The sequence below is a fragment of the Rhinatrema bivittatum genome, chromosome 4 (assembly GCF_901001135.1).
Source record: "Rhinatrema bivittatum chromosome 4, aRhiBiv1.1, whole genome shotgun sequence".
Classification (NCBI taxonomy): Eukaryota; Metazoa; Chordata; class Amphibia; order Gymnophiona; family Rhinatrematidae; genus Rhinatrema; species Rhinatrema bivittatum.
Window position 1 is genome coordinate 322,042,032 of NC_042618.1, and position 25,694 is coordinate 322,067,725.

Below are 25,694 nucleotides of genomic sequence, written 5' to 3' on the forward strand. Positions count from 1 at the left end.
GCATGTACCAGGCGGATTTAAGAAACCGCCCGAGGACGTGCATCTCCCACTGCGTGCACAAGTAAAAGGTTTGCAAAAAGAGGCGGGGCATGGGTGAGTCAGAGCCAGGCCAAGAGATGTGCGCATAAATACTTACATGCACAGGCACGCACCGGGGTTCCCTGTCACGTAACTTTATAGTGCTATGGATGGCGTGGCTAGTCAGCAGGGTTTTAAGGGTCAGTGCTAACACGTGCGCGTGTTATAAAATAACCGCGTCCCTGGGCGCAGGCCGACGAGCATGCGCAGATGTGCGCCCATGCGCCTATTGAAAATTTACTGTCTTAGATTATTAGCTCTTTGGGACAGGGACTTATTGTATCTGAATAATGCTGTAAGCAGCCATGATCATTATTTGGAAAGCTAGGCTAAAAAAATCCAAACTCTTATTACAGAAGTTACCCAGCTAGATTCCTCTGGTTGAAGCCTATCCTCCTCAGAGTGGTTAACACTATGCCCTACCTTTCACAACGTGCACACTTTTAGCCAAATTAAAAAAGCGACATTCATGGGGGAGTGTTTACGTCGATGGAGTAAACAGTGTGCTTATGTTTGCATTTTCAAATGTACATGCACTATTTTAGCCCCATTCCACTACCTACAGAAATAGCAGGGATAAAGTATGTGGTCACTTTGTACCCGCATACCATTAGCAAAGTTTCAAATGCATGCACACTTAGCCACCTGGCAGCTTACTTAATACTGCCCCCAACATGTATAATTATGGCTCTCCATCCATATCAATCACTTCCAGCTGAATAAGGGGTTGCTATCAAGGAAAGGTGTATCTTATCCAAATATTCCAATATGGCTCATACAGCCTCACAGGATGTGTCACTATAAAGTGCTTCCTATGACCAGAAAGCCTGAGCGACTGTAGACTGGGAGTACTCCAGCACCCTCTATGAATGTCTAACCTGTGTTTATCTGCTGGTATTGCAGGCTGTAAGCAAAAAGGCCGGATGCAATATCCCCAAACTAAAAAAAATTGCTATTTGTCGCAACATATGGCTGACTCTTGCCCTCTGTGTCTGTTCACCTCATAATTATGACAGTTACCTGCCCACCTCCTGCTTCCCCTGAGTCTGCTTATGGAGACCATCCAACTCTCTTGCAACTTCCAGATTTTTTTTTTACTTGTCATTTCATTAATTTTTACTTTTTATTTCTTGTGAAGCTTTATATCATTCTGTCGCCTGTTTTCAAAAGTACACACAAAGAAATTACAAAATTCAAGACCCTTTCTGGGTTATTGTGTTACACTTCAAATGTAATACAGGATTCTGAAAACCAGCGCTAATGCACTCACATCTACTTAATTAGGCAGGAAATACACATGAGAAAGGAAAAGAAAACGTAATTGGGTTTTTGCTGGTGGTACTGCGGCAGTCTCTTACCATAGCCTGATACATTTTCCATATTTAGTAACATCATTCTCTCTGACTCTTGCATTTCTTGCCCATCCTTACATTTTTTTAACCTCCTTGGCTGCCCTTGCTGTGCCTCAGTTAGGGTTCTATCATAATAGTAAGATTCGAGGAATGACCACCTGGCTCTTAAAGAATCTTATCTACCTTAGGGAGTGAACCATACATATTAATGAGAACTATTTTTACTCCTTAATTCTCCTTTGGTTATATTCATCCAAATATCGATTCATATCAATTATAACAGCATCAAGGCCAATTTCATCATCTCTTGACAAGAGCAGCAGAATCTAAGTGCAGCATTAACTTGTTTTTTCCACTGTCTATTTGTTGGGTGCCAGGAGCTCTCTGTTTCTGGAAGCATGTGGGGTTTTCCCTCAAAATGAATTTTTATACATTTCAGCTATTATTTTCTTTTGCAGCTCTACCCTATCCATAGTCCCAAACAATGGAAGATATCTACTTAAAAAAAAATAGTACTGCTGTTGCAAAATGAACCTGCTATAAAAACACCTTTACAAAAAAGAGTGGATCTTATGTGCAAACTGTTAAATGCATCTCCTTGAGTGTCGTCTTCATAGTGAACTATAATGTCTACATAAAAGCACTGAATTCAAGAGTACTTACGTTGCATCAATGCGGTCCACTCCTCTGAAGTAACTAATACCATCAGAAGTATTCCTGAGATGATGGCATTTATCATCGATTCTCAAGGCCGTCTGCTTATCACTGACATCCCGTTCCAACTCATGCTGCGCTGCTCTGTTGGATCTGTAACACAAAACAATCCCTCATAAGCCTTTGGCACAGGCTGAAACATGAACTGGGTCTTCTGTATTATTTATGAACCAGAAAGGATAGTGGTAAGAAACACAGCACGTTCAGGTTACTAAAAACAAGCCGCAAAGTTGGGATGGAATATGCTGGCACAAAGATTGAAAGAAATAGATCGGTATTAGGCTATGCAGAGAATTGGAATATAATCCTGTTTCTTAAAAAATTTTGGGTCTGGCAGTTTCCTGCTGCTCCTTTGAGCTTCCAGCTCAGTTTGGCCCGGCCTCTATCGAGCTATAGTGTCACGGGCCTTCATGCAAACTACTCTGGATTTTTCTGCAAACTTAGCTCAGTGACAGTCCTCTGAGAGAGGTATTACACTACAACGAGCTCCAAACTTCAGTAGCTAGGAGGGTAACTTTATTCAATTTAGAGTTTGTCATAACTGTTTAGACTCCATTTACTCTACTTTTGGGGGTGACAGATAAACTGCATAGTTGTCTTTCTTCACTCACACCTCACCTACTGCCTAAATGGCACTAAAAATAACATTCATGTACAAAAGGATATTGGGATGCTTGTTAAAGACTTAGAATGGCCAATGCATCAAAGAGTCAGGTCTTCAGAGAGTCAAGTGGCCAAACGACTCCAGGCTTCCTCCCTGATTTTCAGCAAGAGAGATATTATGTTTATATACCCAGTAGCTGAAGCCTCACTAAGAGTTCTGAGGTCATGTGGACACTTAAAAATGAAGAGCAAATGTTGAAGTCTCTAATTATTATCAATTAGCAATATCTATGCATATTTAATTCCCCCTACCCCCCCTTGGGCACATTATCAGCAAACCCTGGTAAAGCCTTGGCTCAGCGAGTATAGTATAGTATAGTTCTTAATTAGGAGGAGGCACCATTCCTATAGAGCCCTTCCTTTCAAGGTGCTGAGATGGCCATCCCCCTGGTAAAATAATAAAAGAAGCTCTCTCCTGGGAGAAGGGGGCAGTATAGTTGAATTTGGAGGTTTTGAGGAAGGCAGGAGAATTTTTTCTTTATTTTGGTTTTTGTCCTACCTGGGCTCTGTCATGCTTGTGGTCCTTAGGCCTGGGCGGGGACTCCACTCCTGCAGCCCACTCCTTGGGGGCAGGGTTGTTTGTCTCAGGTTGTTTTTAGGGAGTTTTGCATTTTTTTGTAAGAAGGCTGTGAGACCCCCCAGGGTGTTTGCTCAGGAAGAGGTCTTGGGGAAACCTCTTCTTGAGGAGCCCTGGGTAGGGAAGACATGCCCTGCTGTGACCTTTTCAGGAAGCCGAGGAATGGTAGTGACCTGCTACAATGTCTTCTGTGGTTTGAATCTATTTTGGGAAAAGAGAATTTTCTGATTTGCCGCCCAGGAGGAAACGGTTGATACCCCTTTCTGCCTGGAGGTAACAGCGGAGACATCTGTGTACTCCATGAGGATCCCATCCATCGAGGGATTCGGGAAAGAGAGAGAGAGAAAGAGAAGGACAGTGAAAACTGTGAGCAACTTAAAATCTTTGAGGACACCCTCTGGAGTTTTCACCCACTGAGGAGAGAGGATATGGACTCTCGGTGCACAGACTGTGTGTTGCCCTTTCTACCAGTACTGGAGGGATTCTTCCTGTCCCAGCAAAAGATACCCTGGCCACTTGGGGTCTTCACTTAGTCAAACCCTGTAGGGTGAGCGTTTTCCATGTCCTGATACGTGAGACACCTGCACAAACACAGCAAGAGGCTGTGAGAAAGAAAAGAACATCTGTGGTGCCGGGAACTCTATTTATTGTGCCATTTACTCATCTAATTACCTAACAGTAAAGATTTTGATTTTGGACACACAACACAAGCCTCCCATGTTGTTTTTGACACTTACAGTACTCACAGTGGGGAAAGATTGCTTACCTCTCCCAGGGAAAATAAATTTAAAAGCACCCCTACCATTCCAAGCCCTGAAAGGAAATTCTCTTATCTCACCAACCAAGAGCTCAGGCCCTGGGAAAGGAAGAGGCTGTGTGTAAGAGCTAACCTGTGAGATCTAGCCCCAAGAAAATTACAAATACTTTTATGGCTCCAGCGATGGTTAGCAGCCACCCAAAGATGGAGTTACACATACAATCAATATCTATCTATCTATCTATGTATCTATCTTTCTCTCTCTATATATATATTCGTCTTGGCAGTTTCTTCTTGTTCCTTTGGACTTCCAATTTAATTGGTTTCATCCTCTCTTGGAGCTACCAGAGGTGAGGATTCCCCCTTTTTAAAATCTCTCCAATCCCACCTAGTCACTCACTTCAGTAGCAGTGCTCAGCCAGGGGCCGCTGACCATGGTTCCCTCTGGAACTTAGTATGCATGCACCCTGAGCGTCCCTCTGGGTATCATTATTGCACAATGGCTGTGAAAGTCACCTTTGCAGTAGCCTCTGCCTAAGCATTTAAAGCAGGGCTCTGGAACTGAACCCATTCAGATTAAAACTGTATGTTCTGCATTCAAATTTGTCTTTTGCATGTGCGCTGAAGATACTGTGATAATATGATTGATTTGTGGCACCTAAGGACTTGAGTCAGACAGTCATCAGTTGGAAAGACTTGGGTAATATATTCTGCCCTTACAGACTTGGAGAGGGCAATAACAAAAGCTCTTTCTGCATATAACATAGAAATTTTGTTCTACAGCATGTGTGTATATTTCTCCACATTGTGAAGAGTTGTTCCCGGGGCTGGAGAGAGGGCAAGGGATGGGACAGAATGCATACTTTTGTATAATCAAAACTATATGCAGATTTTACTTGAAAAAGCCGGCATAAATCTCAGCAGGTAATTTTTGCGGGGACAATAATCAAAGTAAAAATATTCAACTACTTTTGCTTTAGTGGCGCCAACCTCATGGAGAAGAAGTATCAGCAGAGTCTGCACCAACACGAGTATTTTGATTAGAGCCCCCTAGACATGGGATTCATAAAAGCTTTATCCTAAATGAACAAAGTGGGGGTAAACCCTTTAAACCAGTGGTTCTCCACTCAGGCCTCAGGACTCGCCCAGTCAGTCGGGTTTTCAGGATATCCACAATGCATGAGAGAGATTCAGTATGCACTGCCTCCACTGCATGCAGATATATCATCCTGAAAACCCAGCTGGCTGGGTAGGACTTGAGGACTGGGGTTGTGAACCGCTGGTCTCAGAAATAGGCCTCAAATGTGCTCCTGTTCTGCAGCCGTTTCACATCAGCATGCAGCTTTAATTCCCGAGAGACTGAAGCAAAATGATCCTTCTTACGCCAGCTGATCTATAATCTTCTCCAGGTGTCTTCTCATTCTTTCTTGACAAGATTTAATAGTTTCAACCTCCTGTTAAATAGAAAAAAAAATAATATTCTAAACCATATTTTTAATTGATGGGGATCCTTGACAGGAAGGCTTGGAGTGGCTGCTCATAACCACTTTGTCAAAATGAAACCTAAGTAGCACAGGCTTGCTATATGATTTCTAGTGTTTGGAAAAACTGGAGGAGCTATGATTTCTATCTGGCTTGGATATATTTCTTGCAGTGTCACCCTTTCCACTGAGCTTAGAAGTTCTGTGAGTTATTTTCTCATACACTATAGCATACACTAGAAAGAGCAGGAAGAATGTGTTCCAGACATTTTTGGTGATATATGATTTATTTTGTATAACCCTGAAAATGCTAGAAGTACTTAAGGAGGTGGAGTTATTTATTTTTTTATTACTAGCCTCAGTTCCTATAGGAAAACAAGCCTTGCAAATGGTTAACATCTAGCACTATAGAAGCTGCTCTGCTATTGGTTAGTGATTATAAACATTTTTGCAAATATTTGTACCAGGAAAGGAAACTAGGCATTATGAAATGTTTATGCATCTCCTTGTTCTACATTAAATTCCCAGATCCATCATACCAAGCCAGTGGATGGTATGTAATTAAAATTAATCAACACAAGGAGGCACAGACTACAACAGACTGGATTTCAAAAGGTTTAACCAGCTAACTTTGGAAGTTAGGCAGTTAAACCTCTGCTTTTCAAAACTCTCCTCCTCTCATCCCCAACTGACCGGCTAAGTTTGCCCACCTACAATCACAAACCAGCCAAATTAAGCTCTGCTAAAAATGATGGGTTTCCAGGGCAGAGTTATGATTTAGCTAACATCGACTGGCTGAACAACTCTCCTAAACATAGCCAGTCAAAATTTTCCCCGCTAGATTCAGGAAATTATGCAGACTGTTAAGTTTGCCTTAAAATTCGCCAAAAGATCCATTTTGAAAATTGACCTGTTAACATTATAACATACAGCACCCTGTCACGATTACATAAATGATAGCTGCAAGAAGAAAACATTAAAAAAGGACCTCATAAGTTTATGACACCAGGATATAAAAAAATTGCAAAATTGTATTTTTATAGGACCGACGGCTTTATTTAAAGGTAAAGGTGCTTTGCCCTGTACCTCAGGAAGCTCTGTTTCTATTCTTTGCTTCTGTGTCGGCTGCATTGGTTGTACATGTGATAAGCATTACCATGGCGGGGACCATTTCCCTATTTGTGCATGCACACTGAAGCGCCTCGAGGCCTGTTGTCAAACAACACTGTCCCATTCATTGTCTGTAGCAGGACCCCATGTGTCCGTGTGTTTGTAATAAAGGGAGGAATGTGAAACGAGGAAAAGACTTTTTTTTTTCTTCCTGACTAGGAATTATTCTCCCCCAATACAGGATTTCTAATATTTTTGTGCATTGTCACACTTTAAATATGCAGAAGGGGGTGAAATGCAGGACGTTATTCAAGCTCCAGAGAACTGTGCAACAGCAATAGCTGTTTCATCTATCAGCTTTCAATGAGCAATTAAGTGCCCAGGTTCTGAGAGGCTTAGCCCTTATTGTATCATATAATGTTCAGACCACTTGTTTCATTCCCCAGTTTATTACCTGAATGTTTGAGTATTAGCTTCCATGCAATTTACAGCGAAGCTCTGTACTGACATCTGAGTAACCTCTTGTTAACGACATCCTATCTTTGTCCCCTTCCCTGCCAAACGTTTTTTTTTGGCTTGAGTGATAACTCACCTGCAGCAGTTGTCTTTCCACTTCATCGTGCACTAGATCAATGGCCATTCTCTTCTCTCTGTGATACAGACATTCCTGAGCCACCTGGGAAGACAAAATGGCAACCACTGCAACGATCCACTGTGATTCCTGGCAAATATGTATCAAACGAAAGCAAAGACAGAAAGCACACACATGGTAGTAGTGACTTGTAGCATCACCACAGCACAGTCAGTAGAAGGGGTACGAATGTAGTTATCTACAAAGAACCCAAAGCCGTGAAATATGGAAGCTCCCGATCACTCGGCTCCAGCAAGTCACTTAACCTCCCAGTCCTCATCCCGACACTGCAACCTCCTATGTGTCGTGACTGTGTAACCACATGATTTGTCTTGTACAGTGCTATGTACGCTCACAGCGCTCACTGAGTAATAACAAGGGAGGAAGTGAAAATCTTGCATATGCCTGAATTTTCCAGAGCTTTTCAACATGACCCTAGGGAAAATGATCTCAGCCTCTTTATTAGGGTAAATTCCAGGCCCATGGTTGGGCTTTGCCCCCAAATTTGACCCTGGTTGGTCCGCTTGTTGGAATGTTGTCATACTTCCAGACAGAGGGATTGAATCACTGCATAAGCTCTTTACTGCCGGGTTGAAAAGCACAGAAATGATTTCTAAAACATTTAAAAACCATACTTCGCATAAACAATACTAGCCCATACTTTATACATAATTTAAGTACAATATTGATTGCATATATTACACTGGTCAGGGTCAGCCAAGTGGCAGAGAACCTGGGTCTGACTCCTAGACTGGGGCTTTGCTGCTTGGGCCAGAGGGGGGAAATGCTAGAGGCAATGTTTGCAGGCCCCTGATGGGGGAGGAAAGCCCCAGCCATCACTGAATGGCGACACCTAGTGGCCAGACGTAGGGTCCACATTACTGCATTCCACAGGGAGCTAATGTCTGTGGCCCCTGGCTCTTGAGCAACACCGCAATGACTGAGCTAGGCAGATGGTTTTAAAATAGGGGGAAAAGCCACAGGTAATTGTGCATGTAGGTACATGGTGCTTCTAGCCCAACAGAGGCCAGTTCCTAGTGAGCTGGAAGCCCAACGGAGAAGGAGGAAACTACCAAATACAAAAAATAAATAAATAAAAGGATTATGGTGATTATTAGGTGAGTGAATGGATTCACTGGGTTTTTTTTGTTATGGATCCTATAAAACTGTAGTGAATCCACATTGTGTGAAAAAAAGGGAAATGTATGTTCCAACTTGTGCTATCTTGACAAAGCCAAAACTGACCAATGACTTTTAAGTAATATTTACTGCCTGTTACTCTGTAAAGTAAGGATAGTCCTGAGTCACTACCATAAGCCCTGTGAGGTGACTTAAGGCCTAAATATGTATACGTTAGATTGCACATGGGATTGGGGGGGGGGGGGGGGGGAAGAGGCAAGGTTGGCAGGTTAATGGAGACATTCAGATAACTCAATTGTATATATTCATGCACAAGAATCAAGCAGCTTTCAGAGGAAGGAATTTCTAATCCAGGCTTTCCCAACCTTTTCAAGCCCAAGGCACACCCACATTAACAATGTTGTGTGGGCCCACCAGCCTCCATGGGAATGGGAGCGCAAACATGGAGAGGAATCAGACGATCAAAAGAGGAGCTGAGGTGAAAACCCCACCAATCTCTCTTCCAATTTTAAAACACCAGACGACAGGAGGTGGACATGAACTTGTCACCATGGGTCAGAAGAAGGGAAAAGTTGGTGTGATGTGGGCAGGCAGGCTCACGGGCTAAGGCATGTGGTCCAATACACAGTTTTACCCACAGGCTGCGCGCTTGTTTTCTGCGAGCAAAGCTTTACCACCAATGCAATAAGAGGTTTACCTGCAGGAAATGTACGGGTAAAACTGGGAGTACTGCTTAGCACCCTCACATGGAAATCCCATGCAGATGAGGGCATCAGGTAGTAGTCCCCTGCTGCAGAGCATTGTGCTGGCCAGACACACTCTTTCTTAGCGCTGGAAACCTAACTCCAGGTCAAAGATGGAGTTAGGTTTCCAGCACTGCTGTGCCGGCACCTAAAATTTTTAAAAAAAAGGTCTTTTTTCTCTTTGCTGGCCATTGCCACTTACCTGGGTAAGTGGCAGCGGTGGCTATCAGTGCTAATCAGCCTGTCAGGGACACAGCTCCCCCTTCCTGAGTGTAAAATGTGCATTTGGCCTGTGCCAAACACCCATTTTACACTCAATGTGCTTTTTTTTTTAACTCCTGTAACCTCCCTCTCCAGTTTAGGGATCAGGAGGGCAGGGGCATGCAAAGGTCCCGGAGCCAATCCTTTACCTTTCGCCCACTCCAACACAGTCCAAGGGCCCCGGGACAGGGTTTTTTTTTCCCCAGTGAGGGGGGGAGGACCAAGTCCTCCAGGGCCCAAGATGGCTGGGGGGGGGGGGGGGGGGGGTTTGACTCAATTTGTTGCCCCGGTTTCTTTCAGAGTTAAAGGACGTGAGGGCCACAAAAGACTCTGGAGGCTCAGATTCAGTGTCCAAAATTAAATCTTTATTGTCAAGAGTTCTTAAATGTTATAAATGACAATTTGAGAACAGCTCTTGACTTGATAAGATGAAATTTACAGTTCTCAAATGTATCTGTGCATTTTTCTCTCAGTAACAGGCAGGGATACTCTCACCCTCTATGTTTTAGGCAAGCAAGGTTTCTAGTTGGGCAGGTTATCCTTAGATGGGATGGAAAACCCCTTCCAAAAATACTCATTGGCAAAAAAGAATGAAAGTCTCTGCACGGTCTCCCTTAAGTGTCTCTCTCCCAGGGTGAAGACTCCATTGGGTGTCTTCAGAACAGGAATATAGGTCTTATTCTCACAGTCTTTTTCTTCGTAGGAGAAGTCCAGTAGCAGGGAACACAGCAGCTCTCTACAGACACTCCCTCTTCGGTCAAAAACTTCCTCCTGGGAACTTGGAAAAAATCTTCACAGAAAGGTGGAAAAGCAGTCACCATTTGGAATCCTCCCTACCTCCTTATCTAACCTTGCTGGCAGCGACCCCAAATTCCCCCAGCCAGGGGTACCAGGGCTCTCACAGGAGAAAAACGCAAACAGGCAAAAACATCCAAACATCTTGATCAAAAGTAGAACCACCACCCAGGAAGGCACTGATCTCCTTCACACTACTAGGGTATTCTCCCAGGCCTTGTAACCCAATACCCAAGCAAGAAAACACTCCTACTCAAACTTAACCAAAATGCCACTCCAAGAATTGCTGCCGCCTGCTTTTATAAGCAGAAGGGGACTGTCCATTCCAGCAACCTCAGGAGGGGGAGCTGTTCCAAATGGTGCACCCTCCCTCCACCTCCTTTCCTATCCTAGCTCACAGGGTTCAAGACTAGGGCCTTATCATGATGATACCAAAGGATTGTCACACTCCCAATGCACTGGCATAGCATTAGCTTACTGCACCAAGAGTTAAAAAAAAAAAAAATGAATCTGGAAGTTAAAAAATGTGTGCTGAAGTCCAGTGCACAGTTTCTTAATGCCCAGATTACTGCATCGGACTGATAAGTTACCTTCACTGCCACATGTGGCTGCCAGAACTCCTCAAATGCTGCTGCTCCAACACTCAGAATTTGTCAAATCCTGTGCTCAGTGCATGCCCTGTTTCTGCCTGGGGATAAGAGAGACTGGAGGGACTCAAAGAACAAAGTTAAGGAGAGGTAAAATGAGGAGGTGCTCTGTGCACAGTGTGTGCCACACAAAGCAGGGCCCGACTATCCATGCCCTGCATGCTGCCCATTAATTACCACACTCTGGGACTCATGCTATAGCTAGAAGGGAGCATGCATAATTACATATGTTCTCAAAAGGAGTTCCTACATGTTTAAAAGTCACCACTGCTGACTCTTGTTGCTCTAAGATGCTGAGAGCAGAGCCTGGGTGCGGACCTGGATCTGAGCATCAGCCAGTGGTGACTTTTCCCTGGCACACCTGATCAGGTCTGAAGGCACACTGGTTGGGAAACACTGTTCCAGATAAAGGGGACAAAATAGACTCCTATCCTCAATAACTTAAGCCTCATAATAAGGGCCTGATTTACTACAACTTTTCTCCCATTCTGTGTCTATGGGGAAAAAACTAGGCAAATAAGGCCCTAAATCTGTTTGTTTATAAGGTGACTCTGTCCTCCAGCTCTTAGTGTGAGGTTAAAAAGGGATAAAATTGGGAATAACACAAGATAACATTTCTTCACAGAAAACGTGGTGGAGCCAAAGACAGTATCAGAATGCAAAAAAGCATGGGCCAAGCACAAAATATCCTTAACTGTAGGGAAGTGAGTAAAAAGCCAGTGATGAAGCAGGATCTGCAGTATCGTAACAGGAAGGGAAAGGGACAATTAGCATGGGTTATAGTCCAACTCAGCCAAAATAGTCAACAATTTACCTGCTTTGGAAATACTCATAAATTTTGGGGTATTTTCAAAATCATGTGTTAAAAAAAAAAAATCAGACCTCTGGCAGAATCAGGTCTCAGGGTCCCTGGGGCCTGGCCGGATGCTGAATCCCATTGCCCAGGTGTAGGCCCAGATCTGACCCTAGGGCCCAGCCAAGCCTAAATCTTATTGCAAAGGCTGGAGCTTGGGTCTAGGCTCGGGTCCAAATTTTGGCCTTGGTAAACCCAGGTCCTGTCACTGAGACCAAGATTTGCGCCTAGGTCTAGGCCTGACAGTGGGGCCTGGCTCGAGGCCAAGTCCCAGTCACCAAGGCCTAGATCTAGGCCCGACACCGGGGCTCGGCCCAAGACTAGGTCCCAGTTGCCAAAGCCCAGGCCTAGGCTCATCACCAGGGCTTGGCTGGAAGCCATGTCTCTGTCACCTAGACTAAGACAAAGGCCTGACATCGGGGCTCGCCCAAGGCCAGGTCCCAGTTGCCAAAGCCCACCTGACACCAGTTTCAGTCCTAGGACATGTCTAGGTTGCCAAGGCCCTGACTTTGGCCTGACACTAGGGCTCAGCCTGAAGCGAGTTTCTGGTCACAAAGCCCAGTCCTAGCCCCATGAGCAGGACTCGGCCCAAGACCAGATTCTGGTCACCAAGGCCCAGGCTCGACACCAAGACTCAGCTTAAGGCCAGGTCCCAGTCTCCAAAGCTCAGACCTAGGTCCAACAATGGGGCTCAGCCCAAGGCCAGGTTCTGGTCACCAAGGCCTAGGCTTGGGATCTATGCTGGGGCCCAGCCAAGGCCAGATCCCATTGCTGAGGTCCAGGCCAAGGCCCAGGAGCAGGTCTTCCAGTGTCTTCTTTCTTCATCCAGCACTGTACAACAAAGCGGCACTCCCTGCTCTGGAAGAAGGTGAGGCACATCCTCCAGGTGGAGGACATCATTTTTAGTCACCAGATCAAGACAGAAGATGCCAGAAGGCCTGCTCCTGGAGTAAATGCTTGGGGAGTGATGAGGTAAGAAGAGGGATGAATGCTGCAGGGAAGTATGAGAAGGGGTTGAATGCTGGGGGGGAAAGAAAGGAGTGAATGCCTGGGGGAGCTAATGAGGAGGGGATGAATGTCGGGGAGGTGAATGCTGACAAAAGCATGAAGAGAGGGTAAATGCTGGGGGATTGGCAAAGGGGTGAAACCTGTGGGAACATGAAGAAGAGATGAATTCCTGGAGACTCTGAGGGTGTTAGGAATTGTGGACCCTTGGCCCGAGGTGAGGTTGTTGTTACCTGAAGGGTTGGGCCGCACAGGTCCCCACCGTCTGGAGGCGAGGCTGGCCAGGAACAGAGGCAAGCTGGGACTTCGCCTGTACCGACCCTCGTTCCCCGCAGGTTGAGCCCTTGGGTGCCGGGGCCGGCAGGACTTACGAGCACCTCTGTGTGGCTGGTCCCGGAGAGGGTAGGCGACTGGGTGCACAGAGTGTCAGAGAGGTTAGGCACAGTTCGAGACAGGAGCACTCTCGGAGGGAGGAGGAGAAAGAGTCTCAAGGAGTGCAAGGCCACTGCAGCTCTGAGGAGAGTAGAGCAGGACCACGTGGGAGTGGCCTCGAGGTTAGGAGGTGCAGGTGCAGAGAAACAAACTGTGGTATGCAGAATAAGGGCTAGAGCGGGGAACCCGCTGTGGCAGCTCAGAGGTACTGCTTGAGACACAGCAATGCGATGACAGGGCTCTCTGTAGTAGCAGCACTGGGGAGTGCCCCAAGGAGCAGGGACGCCGAGATACAGTCTGGTGGAGTACTGCTCTGAGCCAACTCTTGATGAGAAAAGGCACTTGTTATGCCCGTCAGTCGCAGACGACTGTGACCGCTGTTGCTCACCTTATGCCTTCCTGCATCAACTCCTCTGGGGAGGCTGGCGGCCTCCGCCAGCTATTGCCAGCCTGCACACTCTAGTTCCCGGGCCTTCCAGCACGGCATGGACACTGCCGACCACATCTTGCCCTGGGAGTTCCTTAGGCACATGCACGCGCACCCTCGGGCCAGTCTTATCCACGTCATGGCGGGAACCTTTGGGGCGTCCCCCCTGGATGATGTCATTTCTCATGGACATTTAAGCCGGATGGCCCTGCCTGCCTACGACTTGGCAACGAGTTCCCTCATTGCTGAATCCGCTCACTTCAGACCTGCATTCCAGCTCCTGCTTCCTTGACGAGAGACATTCTGGGTACCCGCTCCTTGGGGTACCCTACCTTGTCTCTGGCTATCCGCTCCTCAGAGGGCCTTGCATCTTGGACTGCTACTTGCCCCGTTCCCTGGGGCTTCCTCTGAAACGTTGCTCTACTACAGTGAGTACCCCGCTCTGCGGACCATTGCTGTATGAACGCTACTGAGGTCCTTCATCAGTGTACCCCACTCTGCGGACCATTGCCGTACCAACACTATGAGGACCCTCATCAGTATACCCCTCTCTGTGGACCATTGCCGTACCAACTCTACTAAGGACCCTCATCAGTGTACCCCGCTCTGTGGGCCATTGCTGTATGAACGCTACTGAGGTCTTTCATTAGTGTACCCTACTCTGCGGACCATTGCCGTACCAACTCTACTAAGGACCCTCATCAGTGTACCCCGCTCTGTGGACCATTGCTGTGCCAATGCTACTGAGGAACCCTCAATGGTGTACCCCGCTCTATGAACCAATACTGTTCCTCTCTACAGAGGACTATTCCATGGGTGTACCCCACTGCACAGACCTGTGGCACTCCAACGTCTGTGTGACTTTCTGCTTCACTCCCCGCTCCACGGGCAGTGTCACTCTGTTTCTTTAATATAGACTCAAGGACATTTTAGCTAGATCTGATATCAGCTCCCCGTGCTGAATCCCCATGGCTCCACCCCTTGGGGTCACCATCTCTAGCTTTTCTGCCCTCTCCTCTCCACTCTCTCTCTCCAGCACCTGTTGCTCTGCACACCCCTAGCTGAGACCTCGCCTCCCAACGGTGAGGCTCACGGGGCTCCTCCCCTTGGGCGGTACCATCTCTCACCTCGGCCCAGGGCCCACATACCCACATATCCTAACAGCACTGTGGCAAAGTCCTCAAAGAGAAGTACCGTGGGGGTCCCAAGGAGCAGAAGGCACTGTGGTAGGGACTCACAAGTAGGTACTGAGCCTGGCCCCGAGGAGCGGGAAGCGCTTACAGAAAGTCCAGGTGAAGCAGCACTGAGCCTGACCCTGAGGAGCAGAAGCGCTGAGAGAGAGTCCAGGTGAAGTAGCGCGGAGCCAGGGCCCGCAGAGCGGGAAGCGCTGAGAGTCCGGGTGAAGTGGCGCTAAGCCTGGCCCCGAGGAGCGGGAAGCGCTGAGGCAGGGACCCGGATGGAGAAGCACAAAGATCTGAAGGCAGGAACAACTGGTCCATGGAGAAGGAACTGGCACCAAAAGGAACCAAGGAACTCGTTGCCAAGTCAGTTAGTGGTGGCTAGATGTGAAGCTTAAATTTCCCGGGCCAGTGATGTCATCAGCCGGGGTCGAGCTTGGAGTTCCCGCTATTGGCCCTTTAAAGGGAGGACAAATGGCGCGCGAGCGCGCCTAGAGAGGCCCAGGATCAGAATGCTGGTCAGTGGCATCCCAGCCACCACTTAGAGTGCGGAGAGCTAGGAGGAAGGCAGTGGCAGCGACTGGCCAACGCCGCAAGAGTACGGGGGTAGAGAACCAAGCATGACATGACCTGAGATGAGCCTGCCACCGGCTGTCATAACAGAGGGGTAATGAGGAGGGGGTAATTACTGGGGGGGGGGAGGTAGTGAAAAGTGGGTGAAAGCTGGGGGAAGAGTAAAGAGGGGAATGCTCAGAGAGTGACAAGGAGGGAGTGAACGCTGCCTGCAGGCTGGATGGTAGGTGGTGAGGACATGAGAAAAGGATGAATGTCCTCTCCCTGAAGTCAACAATGCAAACTTGGATTGTTTGGCACCTTTTTACTCCCCGCGGTTTGCTCTTCCATACTTCTGCAGCAGGTGCAATAAAAGGGGAGGAAGAGAACCAAGGAGGGAGAAGTGGAGGAGATGCATGAGAACCATGGCGGAGTAGGAGCATGAAAGAGTGTGGAATGGGTACGAGAGCCTGGGATTGGGGGTGGGGATGGGGCTAGAAGGTTCCGAGAGAATGGATAGGGGGGAAAAGAGCACTTTGGCTTTGTTTTTTACTCAATTTGCAACTGTGAGACTGTCTGTCTGCTATAGGAGTAAAGATGTGTTACATGAGATGATTGTGTCAAGATAATCCTATTAAGTATCTGGCCATTATGCACCAATTACTTCATCAGATGTCAAGGGTCTGGTCTGCTTAGTTCTAACAATCTCTTTACACAGGTCCTCCGGATATAACACAGATCAAATGCTACAGAGAAGGATAGCAGTCAGCAACTAGTGTAGAGTGCATCAGGCCTATGGTTCAGTGTCCCACTGCCGCATAAAGCTGTGGCAAATATTTCAAGAGCCACCTGCAACAATTTTGCACCACTTCCTTTTATTCCCTTGGTCTCTTCATCGTTTTCAAATTAGGAAAAATGGGAGCCAGGACAACATCTCATGAAAAACACTCACATTTAAAGCTAAATGGCCATGCTATTAATTAATAATATTTTGGTTTTACTTGCCCTCACTATGATTCTGAAATATTTTTGTCTTGAATATAATGATAAAATTACACAACCCATCACAACCCTGACTAATGAGCCAATATCTCTGAAGTCATCATAGCTTGTTTTCCTACATTGATTTTAGTGTATTCAAATAAAAAAAATTGCCAGTTATGTAATAATAATATTTTTTGAGGGGGGAGGAGAGGACTGAGATGTTGAGGTACAGTTTAATTGTTCTATTTTAGAACTGCACAGTAGAACAGATATACAGTATATTACAAGTCAGATTTCCCCACAGACCTGCCCATTGGCGATGCTATTATAAACAATGCAGAGATCCCTTAATGGTCAGCCCAGTTTGGAGAATAATAAAACATTGTTCTAGTAGCCATAGCTACTAGATGATGTGAAAACCTTGGATGCAAGATTTTCACACCATCTAGGCACTGGCACATGAGCCCACCCTCCAAACCTGGACACCAGTACCCTGAATCTCATTCTGTGCTCACTGCCAGCACTGCCTCCAGACCAGCTATTGCCTTCCAGCACTGCGCAACTCTCAGTGAGTTTTTGTGGCATGGTGCCCAAACTCCTATGACGTTCTCACAAAACTGTGAGACTGTCCCCATTGTCCCAGCCCTCACAGTGTCACTTGAACCAGCTTTTTCACTATACCAGCATACTGGACCAAACCCTTTTATGTGACACAACTGCAATATGCCTTCTACATCCCTTCGACTCCCTTCTCCTCATTACTGGTTGTACGCCATGTTTACCTGAAGAGGACCTTCTGTTTCGGCCAAGGCTCTTTCCAGTCTTCTCTTCATATTTGAAAGAGCATTGGTTTCCCCGGTCATCTGGTCAATTTCATAATTTATTTCTGCTTTCCAGAACGAAATATCATTGACTCGTTCTCCCAAATTTTTACTGGTGTCTTCTTGGGTCTTTCTTGTTTGTTGTTCTTTGTCTAGAATCATCCGGCCAGTGTCCGCTCTCAGTCTTACTGCACTACGCCTGGAAGTATCAGAATCCCTATAACTAACGTGATTGGATTTATGCCACTCATCAGGAGTATACCTAGTAAAAAGTGCTGATCGGTTACCAGGGTAAGGAGTGATCTTGGTAGGGGGGAGATCTTGAGGACTTTTAGACAGGGGAGCCAATTCTGGAGTGATAGATGCTACTTTATAGTAGGTGCTAGGTCTCCAGGGAAGAGTCAAGCTATGACTCAGAGTGTAATGAGGAAAACGGTTCTTGTAACTTGAGGCCATGGTGGATATTGCTGGCAAAAAATTGGTAGGCGTTGGCCGAGGGCGAGCATATGTCGCAGTTAAGGTGGAACCCAGAAGTTCCATGGTGGAACACTGTCATCCAATGATGCCTCCTGTGGAGGAAAATTGAAACAAATATTATAGATGCAAAATTGAAGTAAGCATCTGATTAACAATAGCTGGGCCTACTAAGAATGTTTGCCATAGGCACAATAAGAGAAAAGATTAATAAACAGAATTCAGAAGGAGAGCATGGATGAGCACGCAGTAAACAACTTTAGCATATATAATAGCCACTTATGATGTTGGAGGTTGCCTCAATGTTCCATAAAAAGGGTACTGCTTTGATTCATTTCGGACCAAGCTTTGACTTTGTCCATAGATTGTTATTTTCTATAAGTCATTCCAATACTTCTATGAAAAGACCTTTTCAGTCCAGTCTTATTGATTAGTAGTACCCTCTATTAGTACAATGTGCCCACTCAAGTTCCTGCTCTTTGGACTTCCTAGGACTGAAAGATATCAGAAGAATTGAGTGTTGGCCCCCAACTCTCCAGATCTGAGTACCAAGATTTTGTAAATTTTCAATAAACTGCATATTTTACATCTACATGAACCCTCTTGGAGTGTTATGAGATTTGCACTGCTTTTGGATTCTGAGGCTTGGCTTGCACCTTATTTTAAGAGCTATCTCTGGTGTACAGTGAGAACCAAATCAAGTAATTGAAGCTTATTGTGCATTGACATGTAGAGGGCCTTGAATTCTCTTTTCCTACACATAGTCACTTATTATATGCTCTTTATGGCATGCGGGAGAAGAACAGTAGTGGGCATAAGAGCTTCCTGTTGAGGGTTTAATGGGAAAACATAAGAGAGGAAACCCTTTTAAGAATGATATAATGAGCTTTTTCAAAGACTTTAACACTCAGTGGTATCTCTCCTATTCTTGTCCCTGCCCCCAATATTGGGGAAGGGTCACAAAACCAAATGTTTTGCTCGCCATCATCTCTATAGTCAATTCAATTAAAAAACAAAGTTGCTAATTTAAAACTGTATTGTTTTTTATACAATATTTGATTTATTTTGTTTTTATGACTAGAAATGTGAAGGTTCAGTATCTAATTATTCATAGGTTTGTTGCACTTGCTATTTTTCTCTCTCTCTTTCTCTCTCTCTCTCTCTATGTATATATACCGTATGCAACCTGCCCTTATTCATTTTTTAAAAACTTTGACTCCTAAAATATGGATTTCATGATTCAAATTAAAAATGTCATTGAAAAAATAGAGTTTATCTAAAATCAGCAATTAGTAATACAGAGCAAACAGAAAACAATGTAACTTGTTCGAACAGGCTTAAGTAGCAATCAGAGTAAAATTTCAATGTTTATTTAACAGGCATTTAGAATTGATTTATGGATTGCATTACTTTGGAAGACACATTTTGCAAAATAGTCTGTCCAATAACTACAAATAAGGTGGAATATTATGATAGACTCCTATTTCATTGTTCTGTGACTTCAAGGTAGATCTCTGTGCAAGATAAATAGGTATCTGAAAGGCAGGTAAATGTTTATTAACAAATTGACTACACTATCAAAGCTTATTCAGAAGTAATGTGTGACTATGTATGCATAACTCTCCAATGAATATACACTAAAATATAAAATGCATTTTTTGAACTGCTTTTCCTTAAAATTTAAATGACATTAAAATCTGTAGGGAGCAGTTTCATCTCTAAAGAGGCCACAATGGGATTGAGGATTGGGTTCCATGTGGGAATTTGATCTACTTTGGGTAAATGCTTATGAAATCGCTGTGAGACAAACTAGATGAACCTTGTGATCTGTATCTGCCATCACTTACTAAGTTACTTTGCAAAAGATATGAAATATGACATATAAAATTATATAATAGGATTTTGTCAATTAAGTTTTATTAACCTCGATTAGAAATGACATTATTTAACCCTTATTATTTGTGTGCTTTATGTAGTCTACTATAATGATCTTGAAATAATTAATTTGAGTGTCGGTATGTGGGACAGTCACTCTGGATCACTGTTGGCAGAGTAGGAAACGTTTCCCTTTCCTTGCACCCAGAGCTGTGGGTGAAAAAGGATAAAAGCTGTGTCTGTAACTCACCCGGAGAAGCCTCCACAGCTTGTGTCAGTTTAGTAGCCCCTTGGCTGCTCCTGCCTCCTCGGCACTGTCAACGATTCTAGCATCCTTGCTCTCCGGGTTCCAGTCCTTCCCTCCAACGCCCACTTTTGTGGCGTCATCAGAGTGTCGTCTCGACGGTCCAGTCATGGAGAGTCGAGCCTCGGGAAGGCGGGAGCCGAACCAATCGGGAGGGAGGAGAGACTCTACTCACGTTCCTTTGCCTCTCGCTCCCCCGCCCGCCGGTTGCCATGGACGCACAGAGGCTGGTAACCGGCTGCTGCTTGGGAGCCGGGGAGGTCTGCAGCCCTGGGGGGGGCAGGGCCGGGGAGGTCTGCGGCCCGGGGGGGGGGCAGGGTTAGGAGTGGGGGCGCTACGACTGGGCAGGACTCGCGGGGAGAGAGCGCGGTGGGGGCTTCCCCCACCTCCCCCTGGGGACCAGGACAATGCACTCCCTGCCGAGACTCCACATTGCCCTCTACCCCGTGTGCATGTGTGCCCAAGGCAGATTACCCCCCACCCCCCATAGCAAACCGGACCTCCCGCCGGTGATGAGCTGGGAGCCCCTAGTCAAGCAGTGTTGCATCAAATGGAGGGAGCCTGCCAGATCCCCCTGATAAAAAGTTGAGAGCAATGCCCCGTGATTAATTCAGATACAGTGGGGAGTTGAGGTACTCCCAGAAGAAGCTGCGGTGTTTAATAGATTGGTTCATAACCCAGGGTTTGGTTGTTTTTTTTTTGTTGTTGTTGTTGTTTAGTATTTCTATGAGTGAGGGTCCCATCCCGTTATTCTGATCTCTAATTTCAAAGTTCAATACAAGTAGCCAATCTCTGCCTCTGAAAGTGGCCATTTCGGGAATGCCATTACAGGTAAACGGATTATTCTTGAACATAAAAAGTTGCACATTTTTTCTTTTTTTTTTTTATGAAAAAATAAAATGTGCTATGCTGGGTTAGTCCAAAGGTCCATTGAGCCCATCATCCTGTTTCCAATAATGGCCAGTCCAGGTCACTAGGAAATATCTAGCAGATCCCAAAGAGTTGATTCCTTGTGTTACTCCCAGGGATAAGTGGTGACTTTGCCAGAGTCCATCTGGCTAATAATTGTTTATGGACCTTTCTTGTCAAAACCCCTATTAAACCCAACTATACTAGATGCCTTAACAGCATCCTCCAGCAACAAATTCCATAGCTTGATTGTGCATTTAATACAATCTTCAATTTGTTTTGAATTTGCTACTTGCTATTTCATGGAATGTCCCCTAGTACTAGTACTATTTGGATTACGGTTACCTATTTATCTATTTGTCCCACTCATGATCTTTTAAACCTTTATCATATCCGCTAACAGTCATCTCTTCATCAAGCTGAAAAGCCCTAATCTGTTCAGCCTTTCTTTATAAAGGAGCCATTCATCTCCTTAATCATTTTTGTTGTACCTTTTCTAGTTTCACTATTTTTTGATGAGGCAACCAGAACTGCACACAGTGTACAGGGTGCAGTTGCACATGGATCAATACATAGATATTATGATATCATGTTTTATTTTCCATTCCTTTCTGAATAATTTCTAACATTCTATTTGCTTTTTTGACCTCTGCTGTGTGTTGAGCTTTTCCTGGGTGGTTACCCTTAATATGGAACTCAGCATTGCTTACCTATTGTTAGGATTATTTTACCCTCTGTGTATCACTTTGCACTTGCCCACATTACATTTCATCTGCTTTTTCTATGCTCACTTCCCCAGTCTTGCAAGGTCCTTTTGCAGTTTCTCACAGTCTGCTTGTAGTTTAAATACTTCGAATATTTTTATGTCATCTGCAAATTGTATCACTTCATGCATTGTTTACTTTTCCAAATCGTTAATAATATGTTACACAACACTGTCCCAATACAGATCCTTAAGGCACTCCACTATTTATCTATTTGATTTTTTTATATTCCGCATTTCAGCACTTTAAAGTGGATTACATTCAGGTACTGTAGGTATTTCCCTATCCCCAGAGGGCTCACAATCTAAGTTTGTACTTTTCACCATTGGCAAAACTGACCATTAAGACCTACTCTTTGTTTCCTATCTTTTAATCAGTTACTAATCTACTGTAAGAAATCTTCTGGTTTAGTAAGGCATTCTAATAGGTTATTAATAGCTTCCATCCTGGCACTGATGTCAGGCTCACTAGTCTATAGTTACTTGGATCAACCCAGAGCCCTTTTTAAAAATTAATGTTACATTTGCTACTCTGCAGTCTTCAAATACAGAGACAGATTTGAATGATAGGCTACAGATTAGGGGTTTACATTTACCTGGTTTTCATTTTATTTTATTTTTCATTTCATTAGTTGTTTGTTTAATTTCATTTATTTGAAACAACCCCCCCCCCCCAATATGAATCAAAATAAAACAGGACCACTCACTCAAAAAACTTCCAGTGCCTCAGAAAGTAAAAAATTAAAGGTTACTGGAGCCTGCCCCCCTCCCCCCCTGGATGCCTCTTACTTCACGGTTGGTCTATGAAATTCAAATGGGGCAGAAGCGATCCCTTTTCGTTCCTATCCTAATGGGACAGTATTTGAAAATGGTGCTAGTCAGCCCTGTGTTGCGCTGGAGGTGGACCCTTGGCCTGGTGCAGGATTGGTACGGCCCTCCAGTCGGACCTGGAGAGCGCCTGTCACCAGAGACGGAGCACACGAGGAGACAGAGGCTAGCTGGAGCTTCGCCAATAGCAACCCGGGGTTCCCTCAGGTTGAGCCCTTGGTTACCCGGGCTGTCTGGTCTTAGGTGGGCCTCGCAGGGTCTCCTAGAGAGGAAGCGCAGGTGAGTGCCCACCCCAAACAAGGGTGTGCGGTCGATGTTCAGGCACAAAAGTTCAGAGGTCGCAGGAGGCCAGAAGAGAGTGTCCGAGTGGATAGCGAGGATCAAAACCAGAGTATCAGTCCAGAATGGTCAGCCAAAGCAGGGGTCAATACCTGTAATCAATCTGGGAGTAGTCAGGTCAGGCAGAGGTCAAGTTCCAGGCAGCAATCAAGAGTAGTCAGTGGACAGCAGAGGTCAGGTCCGGGCAGCAATCAGTAGTCAGAAGCAAGCAAAGGTCAGTACCGTGAGATCAGTCCGAAGGGTACTACCAGGGATGGAGAGACGAAGGAACAGAAGACGCTGGAACAGGAGACACAGAAGACGCTGGAACAGGAGATACTGGAACAGGAGACGCTGGAACAGGAGACACTGGAACAGGCAAACTAAAGACACCGGAGTGTACGACCCAATTGCCAAGGCAAGGAAGTGGTGTCTGATCACTTCTTTAAGTCCTGCCGGTCAATCAGGGCGCGCCACGGAGCTGGGATCTGCCCCTGGCCCTTTTAAGAGGCCAGGCTGTCCGCACATGTACACCTAGGGGTGGGGCCAACGCCATATAGGATGCCGAGCCCCGCCATAAGGCCTGGATGGGAGACAAAGTGCGGGGAAGCCAGGGACGCCGCAAACTGGTTGCGGCTGCGGAGGAGGAAAGCCCAGCACTTGTGGACAGGAGAAAAAGGTGAGCAGGCCCAGCCGCTGAGCGGACGCAGCTGGGAAGCGCAACACCCTGAGGCTAGTATCATTTTGTTGTGCAGATATTTTATTGTATGACCCTAAAACAAAATGGTGCTGGCCTCAGAGCCAGCTGCGTTATTTCGAAATACTGATCAGTTGAGGTAGGAGCAACTGGGGATTGCTCCTGCCCCATTTGATCCTTAAAGACCAATGATGGGACAAGAGGCATCAATGGGGGTGGGGACAGGTCTATGGGGGTCATACCTTCCCCTAGACTCCCCATCAGAGACTCCTGTCTACCTGCCCAAACTATTTCTGACTACAGATCCCACTAGATTTAGCCACTTCTGGGTCATTACTTCCCAACTATTTCTTAATATCTTTCGCGCCTCTGATGTTTAACTTCTTAACAATATATATGCATTTTCTGTACCAATTAACCCACATTTTTATTACTTCCCCATATATCTCACTGGTATCTATTTTTATGCATTACCCATATCAAATGTACTTTATTGCAATCAGTGCTTTTTTCTAGAAAGAAAGGTGCCAGTATTCATATACAGGGCTGTCTCTAAGTGTGTGTGTGTGGGGGGGGGGGGGGGGGGGATTGCGTCAATTGTTCTGTACTCCACCCACCTACTGTAGTCCTACCCCACTACAACTGGCTTCAGGATTCAGTCACAGCATGATTCTCTTCCTTCCCATGCTCCCTCCCTCCTGCAGGAGGCATAAGAGAACAATCATGGCATAGGAAAAGCACCAGTGGGGGAAGGAGGTTGAGAGAAGAAACTCACAGAGAGGTGATAAATAATAATAATTTTTCCCAGTATATCTAAAGAAAGACACCAGTGAGGAAAGCAGTTGGCTCTCTGGATGATGAGTGGGTTAAGGAAGTTAACTTATCAAAAATGATAAGGCCATAACAGATTAAGTTGAATGATTTCCTTGAGTAGGTCTTTACTTGGGAGGATGTTGGGGTGATTCCCAAAACAGGCCTTCCTTGGGGGTGATGCCTCTGAAGTGCAAAAAGGCATCACTCTGGAGGAGGAAGAAGTGATAAGAATTACAGTATTTAATTATAGATAGGCTAACAGTAACAAATCCCTAGGACCTGATGGAATCCACCCCAGAATTCTTAAAGAACTAAAACTAAATGTTACGCCCGTCGGTCGCAGACAGCTGCGACCGCTGTTGCTCACCTCTTGCCTCACTGCACTGACTTCATTGGGTAGACTTGTGGCCTTTGCCAGCTATCACCGGCCTGCCTGCCCCTGTTTCCGGGCCTCCCTGGACAGCGTGGACACTGCCGACCGCCATCTTGCCTCGGAGTTCCTTAGGCACCCATGCACGCTCTCGAGCCAATCTTATGCATGGCGGGAACCTCGGGGGCGTCCCCCCGGATGACGTCATTCATCGTGGACTCTTAAGCCGGCTGGCCCTGTCTGCCTACAACTTGGCAACTAGTTCCCTCATTGCCGAATCCACTTCGCTCACTACGGACTTCCCGTTCCAGCTCCTGCTTCCTCGGCGTGAGACATCCCGGGTACCCGCTCCTCGGGGGCCCTTTCCTCATCTCTGGCTATCCGCTCCTCAGAGGGCTTTGCGCCTAGGACCGCTGCCTGCCCCTCTGGAACCATCGCTACTTCTACAGTGAGTACTCCGCTTGCGGACCATTATTTATTATTTATTTATTTATTTTGCATTTTTATATACCGACATTCTTGTATCAGATACAAATCATACCGGTTTACATTAAAAACAGAGTATGCAGGAAAATAGGTTTCCTAAGTCAAATGCATTGAACATATTTAATGAACAAAGGATTACTAAACACTATGAAAAAGGTTAATTAACAAAGGAAAACTTAAGGGAATTTACCGTATCATCTCTACTGAGGAACTCTCATCAGTGTACCCAGCTCTGCGGACCATTGCCGTATCACCTCTTTGGGTATACCCCACTTCACAGACCCCATGGCACCTCTGTGTCTATGTGACTTTCCTGATACTCTCCCTGCTCTGCGGGCATTGTCGCTCTACTTCTATATAGAGACTCAAGGACTTCCGAGCTGTATCAGCGGTACCATCTCTCACCTCGGCCCAGGGCCCACATACCCACAAACCCTAACATTAAAATTGCAGACACACTTAACACTGATTTGCAATTTGTCATTAACAACAGCTGCTGTACCAGAGGACTGGAAGTTGACCAATGTGACTCCAGTTTTCAAAGAAGGGCTCCGGGAGAAACTGGGAAATTATAAAGCTGTGAGTCTGACAAGATGGTGGAGACAATTATCAAGCACAAAATCATTAGGCACATAGAAGGAAATGGTATAATTAGG

At 45.7% G+C, this 25,694-nt stretch overlaps 1 protein-coding gene across 1 annotated transcript in view; it reads right to left on the reverse strand.

The window, feature by feature from the left end:
- The window catches only part of TEKT3 (tektin 3), a 63,837-nt gene extending 43,921 nt beyond the window's left edge, over nucleotides 1-19,916 (reverse strand). Inside the window, exons 1-5 of the mRNA XM_029600297.1 lie at nucleotides 19,801-19,916; nucleotides 17,163-17,770; nucleotides 7,325-7,408; nucleotides 5,525-5,595; nucleotides 2,094-2,237 (exon numbers count right to left, since the gene is read on the reverse strand). Coding sequence (XP_029456157.1) covers nucleotides 2,094-2,237; nucleotides 5,525-5,595; nucleotides 7,325-7,408; nucleotides 17,163-17,741 — 878 coding nt within the window. The 5' untranslated portion in view covers nucleotides 17,742-17,770; nucleotides 19,801-19,916. The remainder of the gene's footprint in view (nucleotides 1-2,093; nucleotides 2,238-5,524; nucleotides 5,596-7,324; nucleotides 7,409-17,162; nucleotides 17,771-19,800) is intronic.
- Between the last annotated feature and the right edge of the window lie 5,778 nt (nucleotides 19,917-25,694).